This window comes from Dipodomys merriami, unplaced genomic scaffold (assembly GCF_024711535.1).
Source record: "Dipodomys merriami isolate MVZ:Mamm:240054 unplaced genomic scaffold, mDipMer1.0.p SCAF_184, whole genome shotgun sequence".
In the NCBI taxonomy this organism is placed as follows: Eukaryota; Metazoa; Chordata; class Mammalia; order Rodentia; family Heteromyidae; genus Dipodomys; species Dipodomys merriami.
The window spans coordinates 338,931-353,580 of NW_027203204.1; the positions used below are offsets into that span (position 1 = coordinate 338,931).

At 43.4% G+C, this 14,650-nt stretch overlaps 1 protein-coding gene across 2 annotated transcripts in view; it reads right to left on the reverse strand.

The window, feature by feature from the left end:
* Window positions 1–14,650, reverse strand: part of LOC138830116 (phosphoinositide 3-kinase adapter protein 1) — a 116,994-nt gene that overhangs the window by 20,247 nt on the left and 82,097 nt on the right. For both annotated transcript variants that reach the window (XM_070026521.1, XM_070026522.1), the window contains 4 exons: window positions 12,210–12,305; window positions 6,577–6,774; window positions 4,345–4,410; window positions 1,806–2,011 (listed from right to left, as the gene is read on the reverse strand). In XM_070026521.1, the coding sequence (XP_069882622.1) occupies window positions 1,806–2,011; window positions 4,345–4,410; window positions 6,577–6,774; window positions 12,210–12,305 (566 nt within the window). The remainder of the gene's footprint in view (window positions 1–1,805; window positions 2,012–4,344; window positions 4,411–6,576; window positions 6,775–12,209; window positions 12,306–14,650) is intronic.

Genomic DNA, 14,650 nt, shown 5'->3' on the forward strand with positions numbered 1-14,650 from the left:
CAGCTGGCCCCCAGAGAAACTCAAGTCCTCTTGGAATTCTGCCTGAGGGGAAGACTTCTCTTCCACAAGTAGGGAGTGTTGCCTGCCCTCACCTTCCCAGTCTCCACATTCACCAAGGAGACAAACCCATCTCCCACACTCTCACAAACACTCTGCATATATTCCTTCCTCGGAGACTGCCCTCTCCTCACTCCCTGACCTTGAGGGCTACTGCTTCCTTTTTATGATTCTGTCCCAGCCTGTCAGGGCCACTTTCTCCAGTCCTTAATGCTGTCCACACTAACTATCTGACACATAGACTACACTTCCATGCATGCTTTTGTGTGTGTGCACATATGTACCTTGCCTCTTTAGTGGCCCTGTGAGCTTCCAAAGACAAGAGACCAGCTTATTTGCCTTTCTGTAATGTTGCCAATTGGATCACTGTAGTCATTCAATAAATGTTGAATAGAAATGTGAAGGTCAAGATCCGTTTCTATTTCAGCCCATCTACAACACCCATATGACAGCATTCTAGGGATGTTAGGTACCTCAGCATTCATTCCCTGTGGGAACATGTCTAGGTAGCTGAGGAGGGATCCTATGAGAGAGTCCCAGGAGGCAGGCCTGGAGGAGGGGTTTGGCTTGCATTTGCAGGCTGAGGAAACTAAGACTCATCCAGGAAGCAGCAGGAAAATAGAGAAAGTTGTGGGGTGGGTAATGTATTAAGGTTGTGGTAAACTGAATAAGGAAGAGGTGGAGGTGGAGGCAAGGAGCCCTTATCTGGAGGAGAGGAAGCAGGCCAGATGCAGGCAACAGTGGATGTGGCCCTGGGGTGGGGGGTGGAGATACAAGAGAAAAAGCACTACAGAGCAGGAATGAGCAAGATTTGCTATATCTGCAACTTGTCTTTTTCTTTAATCATATTTCTTGGGAGCTTTCCAATTTCTGTTTGAGTTCTAAAGAGTGATTGATGGTCTGTGAGACACCTGGAACTACTAGGAGTAGACAGAGAAACTCTCAAGGGAAAAGCTGTCTAGGCTCTGGTAGCTCATGCCTGTAATCCTAGCTACTTGGGAAGTTGAGATCTGAGGATTGTAGTTCAAAGTCAGTCTAGGCAGACAAATCAGTGAGACTCTTAGATCTAGTTAACCAGCAAAAAGTTAGAACTGAAGGATTAGCTCAAGTGGTAGAGTGCTCGCATTAAGTAGAAAAGGCCAATTGAGAGCAATAGTCCCTGAGTGCAAAGCCCCCGTACCAGCACAAGAAGAAAAGAAGGAATGAAATGTAACTATAACCCTCTGTATAGTATCTTTACAATAAAAAAATAAATAAAGTATAAAAAAAGGAAGGCCTGATCTAAAATAGAAGAAAAAAAAAGAAGGAATGAAAAAGAGAGAGAGAGAGAGGGAGGGAGGGAGGGAGGGAGGGAGGGAGGGAGGGAGGGAGGGAGGGAAGAGGAAGGAAGGAAGGAAGGAAGGAAGGAAGGAAGGAAGGAAGGAAGGAAGGAAGGAAGGAAGGAAGGAAGGAAGAGAGGGGGAAGAAGAGATGGATGAATGAATGAACAAAAGAAAGAAAGACCAAAAAACTGGCAAGCTGAAGTAGAGGGCCAAATGCAGAGTGAAATGCACAGCAGAACCTGGGTATGTGGAGTTGCAGGCAAGAGGACATAATACACACTCATGGATTCACAAGGACATCTAGAAATGTTCACAGACACAGCCATGGCTTAGCCATGGCAACACACAAGACAGCCTGGCCTGCTTCCTCCTCTGTTCAGTGGAGAAGTGACCTACAGCAAATTCCACAGCAAGACAGCTGGCTACCTGCTGGAAGCGAAAGGACTCAGATCGCCTCTTCTGGTTGAGCTGCCACTCTTTGAAGTGCAATACGGCCTCATCCACGTTGACGATGCCCAGCTTCACCTGCTCCTGCAGGGTAATGAGCTGCCGCTGGCCCGGTGTTTTCATCCCTGCAAACGGGTCATAGATGCTGGACTGGGGCCTGTCCCTTGATGGTCTCACAGGTGGCTCTGGAAAGAAAAGCAGAACTCAGCTTGACAGCTCCCCACTGGGGAGAGTAGAACCGACAAGTGGTGATAATGAGGTTGGTCACAGGCTCCAGGGGACACTGCCTGAAGGAATAATTACACGTGAAAGTGAGGAGAGGAAATGGGACATGGAATCAAGGGAGAGGGAAGCAGCCAAGGATTTCAAAGCCTATCAGTGAGAGTAGAGAAGGCTGCAGCATTTAAAGGAGGTATGACATCAGCTGAAATCTTTAAGCCTTTATTACTGAGATACCCTTAGACTAATAATTCTCAACCTTAATACTATGGACATTTGGGGCTGGATGATTCTTCGCTGTGGATTTGTCTTGTGAACTGTAGAATGTTCAGGACCATCCCTGGCCTATCCCCCTTTGTGACAACCAAAAGTGTCCCCAGATGTTGCCAAATATCTTCAGAGGATGGAGGGGCAAAATCATCCCCATTTAAGAACCACTGTTTTTCTGGGCACTGGTCGCTCAGGCCTATAATCCTAGCTACTCAGGAAGCTGAGATCTGAGGATCATGGTTCAAGGCCAGCCTGGGCAGGAAAGTCCGTGAGACTCTTGTCTCCAATAAATTACTCAGAAAACTGGAAGTGGTGCTGTGGCTCAAATGGTAGTGCACTAGCCTTGAGCTGAAGAGCTAAGGGACAGTGTCCAGGACCAGCGTTCAAGCCCCATGACTGACAAAACAACAACAACAACAACAACAACAAGGCAATTTACTGCTTTAAGCCTGGTATCAATGGCTCACACCTGAATTCCTAGCTATCCAGAGTCTGAGATCTGAGGATAAAGGTTCAAAGCCAGTTTGGGCAGAAATGAGATTCTTAACTCCAGTCACTGAAATGTCAGAAGTGGAACTGTGCCTCAAGTGGTAGAATGCCAACCTTGAGAAACAAAGCCAACTAATAGAGAGAGGCCCTGGGTTCAACCCTCAGTACCAACACACACACACACACACACACACACACACACACACACACACACACACACACACACACACACACACACACACACACACACACACACACACACACACACACACACACACACACACACACACACACACACTGCTTTAGACTTCAATCTACTCCTAGAAGAAAATATGCTGAAAAATATATCCAAGATGCTTCCCTAGTCCACTGCCAGCCCTGTCTGTGCAATGATTGTAGATTTGTGGGCATGAAATGCCAGAGAAGACTGAAATACCAATGAGTCATGACTCAGGTGCAATAACACAGGCACAAATCAGGTTCTGGGTTCCAGCTGGCCATCCTTGGGTTATTCTGTGCCAGCCTCTCCCCCATATTCCACATACAGTTCTCTGCTTTGGAGACTTTAGAGAAGAAGGAAATCAACCATCCCTGTGCAGGCAAGAGGTGATGGAGGCATTGGACTACATGAGGACAACTTGACATTTTATTGCTCAAATCCACTTGATTCTAAATTTCTCCACAGATCCTATGTGATTCAGGGACTTGATAAGAAGGAAAAACAGAAATGGCTTCTCTAGCGAGCACTGAAAAAGACTTAAGTTTATCCATTATCCTGCCCAACCTTTCAGTCATCTGTCTATATCATTCACATACCTTTCTCCAAGGTCTGCCTTTTCAAATCTATCTTTAATAGTATTGGAAAAGAGGTGAATGAGAAAGGAAATGCATGAGTTGACTATTTCCAACTTCCTACTACTGTCATCCTTCAGGACACCTTCAAATGCTTTGATGGTGTGATGGCTGCTTTTCAAAAAAAAAATCTTCAGTGGGCTAATACTGAATGTCTCTATTTAGCACAAGGAAATTAATCAAGAAAATAAAGAGAGCATTTATCTTCTTGAACATCCTTCAAGTTTCTTTAGAAAAATGGAATGCCCAACTTGTGATCCAATGATAAGAAAAAGGTCTTTTAAATCAAAGTTGAGTCAAAGCATAGCGGAGTGAATATGGACAGGGTAAGTTGATAGCCACGAAGAGTTAATCATAGGTAAAGACTGGAGGCTAGGCTGCTCCCTGGGATCTTGGCATCGGCCTCAATGCTTGTATTGTCTTTTTATGTGCTGTGTGGACACATTCTAATATAGTATTGCCTTGGTAATGATTTCTGTATCATTTACTAGGATGCCTCAAACCCCTCCTATCTCCTTTTACCATCCCTAAGAGATTCTCAGACAACTCCACGCTCAGTAACTCTTGGGCCTCTCTGGTGTATGCCAAAGAGCTGTTATTATATTTGGAAATCCCTGTGATACAAACATCTCTACCCCCTAGAAGTGTACTTCATGAAACAGGAAGCTTCAAACAAAACCTGGCTTACCTTTTCTGATGCTCTCTGAGGAAACATAGAAATTCCCAAGCCGTTCTTGACTTCTTTCTGCAAAAACTGAGAAAAAAGAATATTTTCAGTAAAAGCCAAGGATTTCTTTCTTAAGAGCTCTCTAATACTTTATATATTTTATCAAAATCAAAATATGTATACTATTTTATACATATCTTAAAATGCTGTGTAAAAAGTAGTGAATGCATGCCTATGTCCATTTTATGCAGTTCTGTAAATGAAAAGTCTAAGAAACAACAGTGAGAGCGGGCAGAGATTTCCAAATAAAGACAGGCCAAACAGACAAGCTCTGAAACTTAGAAAGTCAAGGTCAGCCAGAGAACAGAATTACTAAGGAAAAGGGTACAGGGAGCAAAGATGTGTGTTTAGCTCTACGAACAGCTGAAGCAGCCAAGGACGACCTTGAAGCCTGAAAATAAAAGGAAGTACCACCCGAGTAACAAGCCTACCAGCAAGACAGAACTCTTAGCAGAACAGATAAAATTTGTGCATGGCTCCACAGGGACTAAGACAAATGAAGTCATCCATGAGGGACAGAGTCATAAAAAGGATAATAAACTGGGAGACGACAAATATTGTCTTAATGGTAGGGTATCTCCTATCATTGGCTCCCTGGGCTCTGAGTGAAGCTCACTGGATTCAAATCCATTTCATCTTGACTTCTCCTTGCCTCTGTAGAGAGGGATTATAATAGTATCTTACTGAATTGTCATGAGAATTAAATGAGTCAAAACCTGGAAAGGCTCATGAAAGCATCCAATATTGGTTTTATTATCGTTATTCATATCCAAATTTTAAAATTGCACCAATAAAATAGAAATACCAGCTGGGTAATGGTGGCCCATGCCTGTAATCCCAGCTCAGGAGGTTGAGATCTCAGGAAACCAGCACTTGGTTTCATGAGACTCTTATGCGCCATTAACCACCAAAAACCAGCTGGAGGGGCTGGGAAGGTGGCTCAGTGGTAGAGCGCTTGCCTTGTATGCCTGAGGCCCTGGGTTTGATTCCTCAGCACCACATAAGCAAAAAAGAAAAAAGCCAGAAGTGGCACTGTGGCTCAAGTGGTAGAGTGCTAGCCTTGAGCTGAAGAGCTGAGGGACAGTGCCTAGGCCCAGAGTTCAGGCCCCACAACTGGACCAAAAAAAAAAAAAAACAAAAAACCAGCTGGAAGTGGAGCTGTAGCTCAAGTGGTAGAGCACCATTTTTTTTGGGGGGGGGGAGTCCGGTTGTGGGGCCTGAACTCTGGGCCTGGGTGCTTGAGCTCTTCAGCTCAAGGCTAGTGCTCTACCACTTGAGCCACAGCACCACTTCTAGCTTTTTTCTTTTGCTTATGTGGTGCTGAGGAATCAAACCCCGGGCCTCATGCATGCAATGCAAGCACTCTACCACTGAACCAACTTCCCAGCCCCTAGAGCACCATTCTTGAGTGAAAAAGCTAAGAGACAGTGCCTAAGCCTGAGTTCAAGTCTTAGCATTGGTGCGCATGCGCACGCACACACACACACACACACACACACACACACACACACACACACACACACACACACACACCAAGAAATGTTAGCCAGGCATCAGTGGCTCATGCTTGTAATCCTAGCTACTCAAGAGGCTGAGGTCTGAGGATCACAGTTTGAAGCCAGCTGGGGCAGGAAAGTCCATGGGACTATTATCACCAATTAACTACAAAACAAATAGAGCCAGAAATGGAGCCTATGATCCTGTGGCTTTTGAAATCTCTGTTTCCCCTCTGCTCTTCATTAACTATAAGTGAATCCAAGTGGTAAAGTACTAGTCTTGAGCACAAAAGCTCAGGGACAGTGTCCAGGCCCTGAGTTCAAGCCCTAGAATTGGTACACACACAGAAAAAAAATATTCTGGTAGAGAACTCTTTGGATTTTAATACATGTTAGATTTTTAATTATTAATAGTAATGAGAAGAATAAGAAGATACAATTTTATCAGGGTTCTTGTTTTCCTCTGCCTATGCAGAGGTACGAACAGCTCCAGCAAGGCCAGCATTGAATGTGATCACTGCCCCTGTTCTAGGAACAAGATTTTCCTCTATGACACTATCTCCTGAGGCTGGCTGGAGGCCACCCAGGAGAGGGCAGTCTCTGAGCAACAGATCAGAAATCCAGAGGACCCAAGAAATTCCTGCTAAGGTGCTCTGAAAACCCTGCTGAGCATCATTCATTTTTCTGCCACACTTACCTTTAGAAATATAGGGCTCATTGTCAGGTAGTGGGTGAGAACCAATAGCACTGGCCTCTGGCCGGGGCACAGGGACAGGGGGCCTGCTGGCCAGATCCACAGAAAAGGCCTCATCATCGTTCACAATGTGATATACATCTTCTTCCCTATCAAGATGGTGCTGCTCTCTTTCCAAACTGGCTGTCTCCACACTTCTGCCTAGAAATACAGAAAAAAGTGATTGAGAGAAGTGGCCAAGCAAACTGGATGACTGTCAGTCATGACAGCAGAGTGAGTGACTATTCCATACTGGTACAGTACTGGCCTCTGACAAAAGGCTTCACCCACATCATTTCTTAAATCATCTACTCAAAACTTGGTGCAAGCAGAGAACATTGACAACTCACCTACATCATTTGCTACTTTGCCATGCAGCTGCCGTGCAGCTCAGGACATGATCTCTAAAACACTAATACTCATCCTGTTAGGACTAAGAGAAAGAAGACACAGCTGCTAAAGTCTGAGGACACTTGGAACCAACCCCTGGGATCTGGTCCGCAGTGTTGAAGATGCCCTGGAGTCCTCAGCAACAATGGCTCCTGCATCGTCTTCATTCTCCACAAAATGGCCACAGGAAATCATTTCTGAGGACTCCCTTTATGTGTATTATCCACATGACTGATTTACTAGTTACAATCATTCATCTTTTTTCGCAGAGGAAGAAACTGGAGCCGTGAGGATTTAAATAACTTGTCTAAACTCCCTGAGAGCTAGCTTGGCACCCAGGAAAACTGGCTCTGCAGCTTCCCTCTTAACTCCTATGATCCTGCAGCTTTTGAAATCTCTGCTTCCCCTCTGCTCTCCGCTGACTAAAAGAACTAAGGACAAAATTTCCTCCCAAGTTCTGTCCATAACTCTAAGATCTCTTTGCAGTGTTCTGTTTCTTGTCCTTGGCACCACTCAGTCAACAAATCCTTTTAAATACCGATTTGAGGTACAGGAACAAAGAGATGTTAGGCCTTCTTCCTATAGAATTTGCAATCCAGTGACTGCAATCAAGAATTAAAAAAATTGTGTCTTCTCTTTTGCTGCAGGAAAACTATTCCTGATGCTGTGGGTAAAAAGTGTTGACCAAGCTGGTCCCAGTTCATTAGAAAACTCTAGTTCTACCTGGCACCACTGGCTCATCCCTATAATCCTAGCTACTCAAGAGATGACACCTGAAAGATCACAGTTCCAGTAAGACTCTATCTCCAATCAATCCACAAAAAACTATGTTGGAGGCATACCTCAAGTCAGAGACCACCAGGTATGAGCAAGAAAGCCAAGTAAGAGCACAAGGCCCTGAGTTCAAGAAAGAAGGAAAGAAGGAAAGAAGGAAGGAAGAAAGGAAGGAATTCTGGGGAGAGTTGTCCTATGGTAACAAAGTGAAATGCTCTGGGAGAGCTATTGCCACCTGCTGGGAAAGGGTGACTTTCATAGTAACTCTACTTGACTCTGTCTCCAAACACATTGGATTTGTTCCAGTATCTTTATCTGGCTAAACTCTTGCTTTGGAATATTGTTCCTCATCTTAGAACCTTCTTCCCTCTGCAATGCACCCCCTCCAAGTGTCACACATTCTGTCACCTCAGAGAGGTCATCTCACTGACCACACAGTTGAAATTGGGTCCATTCTGTTATTATACAAACTGTCTCATTCTTTGCTCCATGATCCTGCCACCACAGTCATTAAGATGTTTATTAGTGTAAGGGCCACTTCCTGCCTCTTTCCCTAGACTGTTAGCTGCAGAAAGACAGGCCTTACCCCACATTATTTTTTTTTTTATTTCTTAGTGGGTGGTAGCAAATTACATAAAGCTTTGTCATCTTTAATTGAGTGATCAGTAATAGTTTTTTTTTATTTTTTTATTGTAAAGATACTATACAGAGGGTTACAGTTATATGAGTGATGTAATGAGTACACTTCCTCTTGAACATTGTTACCCCCTCCATTGTTTTCCCCCTCCCATCCCCTCCCTCCCTCCCTTCCCCAAGGTTCTTTTTTTTTTTTTTTGATTGTGATTAAGTGATTACTTAATTTCCGGAAATTCACAGTATTGTGGAATAATGATGCTCATTTAAAGTCACAAGTTCATTCTAACTTTCCTGGAGCAAATTGTCTATCACAGTCTGTAATATATAACGGTGCTCACATGTTATATACCATATATGTGATCAGCAGCATGGGGATATTTGGTAGTGGTTCAACCAGATGAGACCCCACATTATTTTAAAACCAAATGCAGAGCCTTTCATACAGCATGTACCCATTAAGTAACATTCTTTTAAAAGAAGAAGAAGAAGAGGAGGAGGAGGAGGAGGAGGAGGAGGAGGAGGAGGAGGAGGAGGAGGAGGAGATGAAGCCAGGCCGGTGAGCTGGTGGCTCATGCCTATAATCCTAGCTACTCAGGAGGCTGAGATCTGAGGATTGAGGTTCAAAGCCAGCCGGGGCAGGAAAAATCCATGAGACTCTTATCTCCAATAAACCACTCAGAAAACCAGAAGTGGCACTGGCTCAAGTGGTAGAGTGCTTGCCTTGATCTGAGTTGCTGAGGGACAGCACCTCGCCCAGAGTTCAAGCCCCACAACCGACCAAAAAAAAAAAAGACGAAATTCCGAACCAAGCAGAGACTTGGTTTGAATATGTATGTATGGATATATATATATATATATATCCTTTTGAAGATGAGCAGATAGTTAGAAACTTACCTTGAAGGCAAGGCTTCAGGTACTAGAGTTTTCTAATGAACTGGGACCAACCTGGTTAACACTCTGGACTCATAACATCAGAAAGCCAAGAACAGTCTTCGTGCAGCTTAGAAAAGATTTAATAACAGCAAAAACTAACAATAAATCACTGGATTGAAAATTCCATGAGAAAAAGGCCCAACCTTTCTTCATTCCCATATCTCGATGTACTTACAGAAGGTGTCTACCTACTTCATATCTAGTTGGGCAGGTCTTGGGAACTCTTGGGCCAACCTCAGGCTGCTACATATCAGCTATGTGGAATCCTCTTCCATGGAAGAGAAAGCTTTATGGCTTCAGAAACTGAGAGTAACAAGTGTGTATGCTTTGGCATAAGCAGCATCTACTCTTTAGCAACATCTATCTATAGGGGAGGCATTTGTTGGAAGCCCTGGGTAAGGGACACCCCTTTTACTGGAAGACTGTGCATGTGGGGTCCCATACCTCACCCCACACCATCAGCAGCTACTGAAAATCATCCAAGCACTTGCTTGATCCCTGCTGGCCAAACAAGAGAAATATATAGGAAAAAAATCTCTCTTCATCCCAGCTGCCAAAGCTCCCTTGAATCAACAAATACTAGAGAAGCAAAAAGAAAAAAATTACAGGAAATGTGCTACCCAATGTTTAAGGTCACCTCAAATGAATTCAGTTCTGTGCTGCTGAGTTCCTGGCACATTGAGCCTGTTGCTCAATCTTCCTTGTCAAGACCAGATTGTGCCATTTAAAATAATCACCTAGTAAATGAAACAACAGACACTGGTTGGTATGTTCCAAGTACTGCTCTGTGATAGCCCCTGAATTTTATTGGAAACAGAAAGTTAATCCCTGCCTAGAACTCCATGTAACTCTCTGGAGCTGACTGACTGGAGGCCACAGGAATGGAGGAGGGAGCCAAGCCCTCCCAGCCCAGCCCCAGGCATTAATCCAGCCTTATCTCCATACATCCCTCCCAGCCATTCATGGGCACCAGATGTGTGGGTTTCAAACTAATGCTTCAGAGCTCTCAGAATCATATTGGGTAGAACAAGTGAAATGACTGGGAACAGTTCCAGTTTTATCTGTGTTGTACACTAAGTCTCCATTTAAGATTTTATATGAAAAATCATGTGCTAGAACCTTTCATATGTCCCAGGTGAGAATGCGAGCTTGCAAGAACGTTGGAGGAGAGTGATCTGAGACTGTCACAATCACAACTACAAATTTTCTAAGACCCAGCAATTCTATTTCTAGTAATTTACAGCACACATGGATTCAAACATGAGCAAAGATATTCATAACAAAGCTATTCACAGCGCCAAAGTCTAAATAGTCTTAATAGGAGACTGGCTTAATATATTAGATGATATTTCATAGCAAAATGACTAAGTAGACACAAAAAATGATATGATTTTTTTTGTTTGCTCGTCTTTGGTGGAAGTATAGGATTTAAACGTAAGACCTTGTATTTGCTAGGCACCCACCCTGGCTCTTCAGGTCTGGTTATTTGTGAGTCCAGGCCAATATGAACTGTGATTCTTATATTTTATGGTTCCTGCTATAGCTGGGCTGACAGGTATGAACTACTGCATGCAACTTTTCCTTTGGGGATGGGGTCTTATGAACTTTTTGCCCAAGCTGCCTTTGAATTTTGATCCTCCCAGTCTCAGCTTACTGAGTAGCTGGGATTACAGGTATGAGCCACCATGCCTGGCACTGCTTTTATAGTAGCAAGCAGCAGCAGCAACTCTGCACTCTTTTTACAGCTTCTTGACTGACAAAACCATTGCTGATGTTAAATGATTGGTCAGGATTAAAGAATCAGTCCTATCCCTGAAACCACAGTAGTAATAATAATAACAACGGTGACAACAATCACAAACTTTGTTAATGTTTATATTCATAATCATGCACAATGACTCATTTAATTTTCACATTCATCTCAATTTATAGCTGAGACCTAGAGGAGTTGAATAATTTGCCTAAGGCCTTCCAACTGAGCAAAGCGAGGAGTATATACCAATCAGAGTCGATGCCCAATCTGTGAGGCAACACATCTTCCACCTCCTAAAACATGCGTCTACTCCCCTCCTTCCGGATACTGATCCCATCTTCTTTTTCTTTCTGCCCCCAACTCCAATATCCAGAACAGCACTTGGCACATAGCATGTACTCGGTAAGTTTTGGCTGAATAAAACTAGAAATGTTGAAGGGACAAAGGGCAAACAAATGCAGCAGGAGTGTTCACTAGATACTATTTTGAAAATATAACCTATTGTGAGGATAGGAGGGAAAAACTAGGAGAGAGTGAAGGAAGGGGTGACAGTGTTCAAAAAGAAATGCGTGCTGTACCTGACTTACAAAACTGTAACTCCTCTGAACATCAACTTTATAATAACAATAAAAATGTTTCAAAAATAGAAATAGGTTTTTTTTTTGGGGGGGGGGGGTCCAGTCGTGGGGCCTGAACTCTGGGCCTGGGAGCTGTCCCTCAGCTCTTCAGCTCAAGGCTAGTGCTCTACCACTTGAGCCACAGCGCCACTTCCGGCTTTTTTCTTTTTGCTTATGTGGTGCTGAGGAATCAAACCCAGGGCCTCACGCATGCAAGGCAAGCGCTCTCCCACTGAGCCACCTTCCCAGCCCGAAATATGCTTTTTGAAAGAGGTCTTGCTGGAGACAACTGGCATAGCCAAAGAAGTGGCTCCAGTAGTGGGCACTTTTGGCCTATCTGATAGCTGGTAGGAGGGCAGGTACGGAGGAGGAAAAATTGCATTAGTCACACTGTATGCCATGTGTGTGGCAGCCTGGTCCTCAAGGGTCATCAGGCAATGTCTTTAACTTGTTTGTAAACCCTCCCTATATTTTATTTTGCTTCTACAACTTACCTTCTAGAAATTTGCGGATCATAGAGTCCTTAGTGGGCCGAGAGAAACTCTCTCTAGGGACTGGGTTGGATGCACTGGCCTGAAGCATTTCAACATCTGGAAACAAAGAAGACTAAGAGTTGATCTGCTATCTTCCACATGGGCCAGGAGATTTCACAGATGGACTTAACAAGGTGTGGTAACTTCTTCCAGAGATCCAGGCACTCAGCCATCTAGCTCCTCACAAGGACACCCAGTCAGTATGAAGCATAAAATCAATCAAACAAACAAACAATGCAACATTCACAAATCCCATGTCCTTTCTTGGACCATAGGTCTCAAAAGGTATAGACAGTAATTGTAACCCCTCTGTACAGTATTTTCACAATAAAAAAAGGTACAGATAGATGGAAAAAATAAGTTCTGTTTTGAAATATACATATGCAACACTGTTTATTGCAGCAAAAAGTGCATGTGGAGACAACAGACAATGTCTAAATCATGCAGAAGTTAAAAAATAATTACCAAGTCAGACACTGGTAGCTCATGCCTATAATCTCAACTACGTAAGAAGGCTGAGATCTGAGAATCGCGGTCAGCGCAGGCAGACAAATCTGTGAGACTCTTATCTAAGTAACCAGTAAAAAGCTGGAACTAGAGGCATTATAGAGTACCAGCCTTGAAAGAAAAAGCCAAACAAGAGCACGAGGCCCTGAGTTCAAGCCCCAGTACTAGCATTAAAAACAAAAATTACTAGAAACACTTCTACCAACATAGTTATATCCCCAAAATATAGTATTGACTGAAAAGTTACATACAACTGATTGCAATGTGAAATTGTTTATATTTGGAGTGAAGACCTACAAATCATTTACAAACTTATAAATACATAGTTAAGAAAAGAAACATGCCAGGAATGCTAACATTTTGAATTCCTGGTAATGATTATCTCTGAGGAGGGAGGACAACTAGATTCCAGAGAGATTTACCAAGAGACTATACCACAATATTAATTTTAAAAAGGCTCAGACAAGAAAGGAAAAGGAACATATATTATTTTATTTGCATATATCAGTAGTCCATGGTGAGTTTCATAGTGACATTTCCATACATGCATATAATGTATCCCAAGCAAATTCACCCCATCTCTCTCCTTTACCCTACTCTTTGCTTATTAAAACATTTTCAACAAGTTTCATTATTCTATAAGAAATATAGATTCTTAAAGATTTGTATAGTCAGATGCTGGTGGCTCACGCAGGTAATCCTAACTACTCAGAAGAGTGAGATCTGAGGCTCACAGCTTGAAGCCAGCCTGGGCCAGAAAAATCCATGAGACTATTTCCATTTAGCCATCAAAAAGCTGGAAATAGTCCTAGCTACTCAGGGGCCTGAGATCTGAGGACCATGGTTCAAAGCCAGCCCAGACAGAAAAGTCCCCAAGAGACTCATTTCCAAATAACCACTCAAAAACCTGAAGTGGAGCTGTGGCTTACTAGCCTTGAGCAAAAGGGCCCAGGGACAGTGATCATGCCCTGAGTTCAAACGCCACAACTGGAAAAAAGCTTTGTGGCTCAAGTGATAGAGTGCTAGTCTTGAACAAATTAAAAGCTCAGAGACAGCATCCAGGTCCTGAATTCAAATCTTAAAACCTAGATGGATGAAGGGGGGAGATGCTGAAAAAAAAATTTAGAATTTTAGATCATTGATATGCTACCTGAAGGAAGCAAAGCAAATTCTATTTTTGTATTGATTTGTATATATAAAGAAAGAAAAGGGGCTGGGAAGGTGGCTCAGAGGTAGAGTGCTTGCCTTGCACGCACAAGGCCCTGGGTTCGATTTCTCAGCACCACATAAGCAGAAAAAGCTGAAAGTGGCGCTGTGGCTCAAGTGGCAGAGTGCTGGTATTGAGCTGAAGAGCTAAGGGACAGCGCCCAGGCCCAGAGTTCAGGCCCCACAACTGACAAAATAAATAAATAAAAATAAATGAAGAAAGAAAGAAAGGAAGGAAGGAAGAAAGAAAAAGAAAGAAAGAAAGAAAGAAAGAAAGAAAGAAAGAAAGAAAGAAAGAAAGAAAGAAAGGAAAGAAAGAAAAGAAAAGAAAGAAAGAGAAACTTTAGAAGGAGATATAAGAAAATAGGACCAGCTGGGTACTGGTAGAGGATACTCAGGAGGCTGAGATCTGAGGATCACAGTTCTTTTTTTTTGGTCCGGTCGTGGGGCCTGAACTCGGCCTGAGCGCTGTTCCTCAGCTCTTCAGCTCAAGGCTAACGCTCTACCACTTGAGTCACAGGGCCACTTCCGGCTTTTTTTCTTCTTTTTGCTTATGTGGTGCTGAGGAATCGAACCCAGGGCCTCATGCATACAAGGCAAGCGCTCTACCACTGAGCCACCTTCTCATCCCTGGGGATCACAGTTCTAAGCCAGTCCAGTCAGGAAAGTCTGTGAGACTCTTAGCTCCA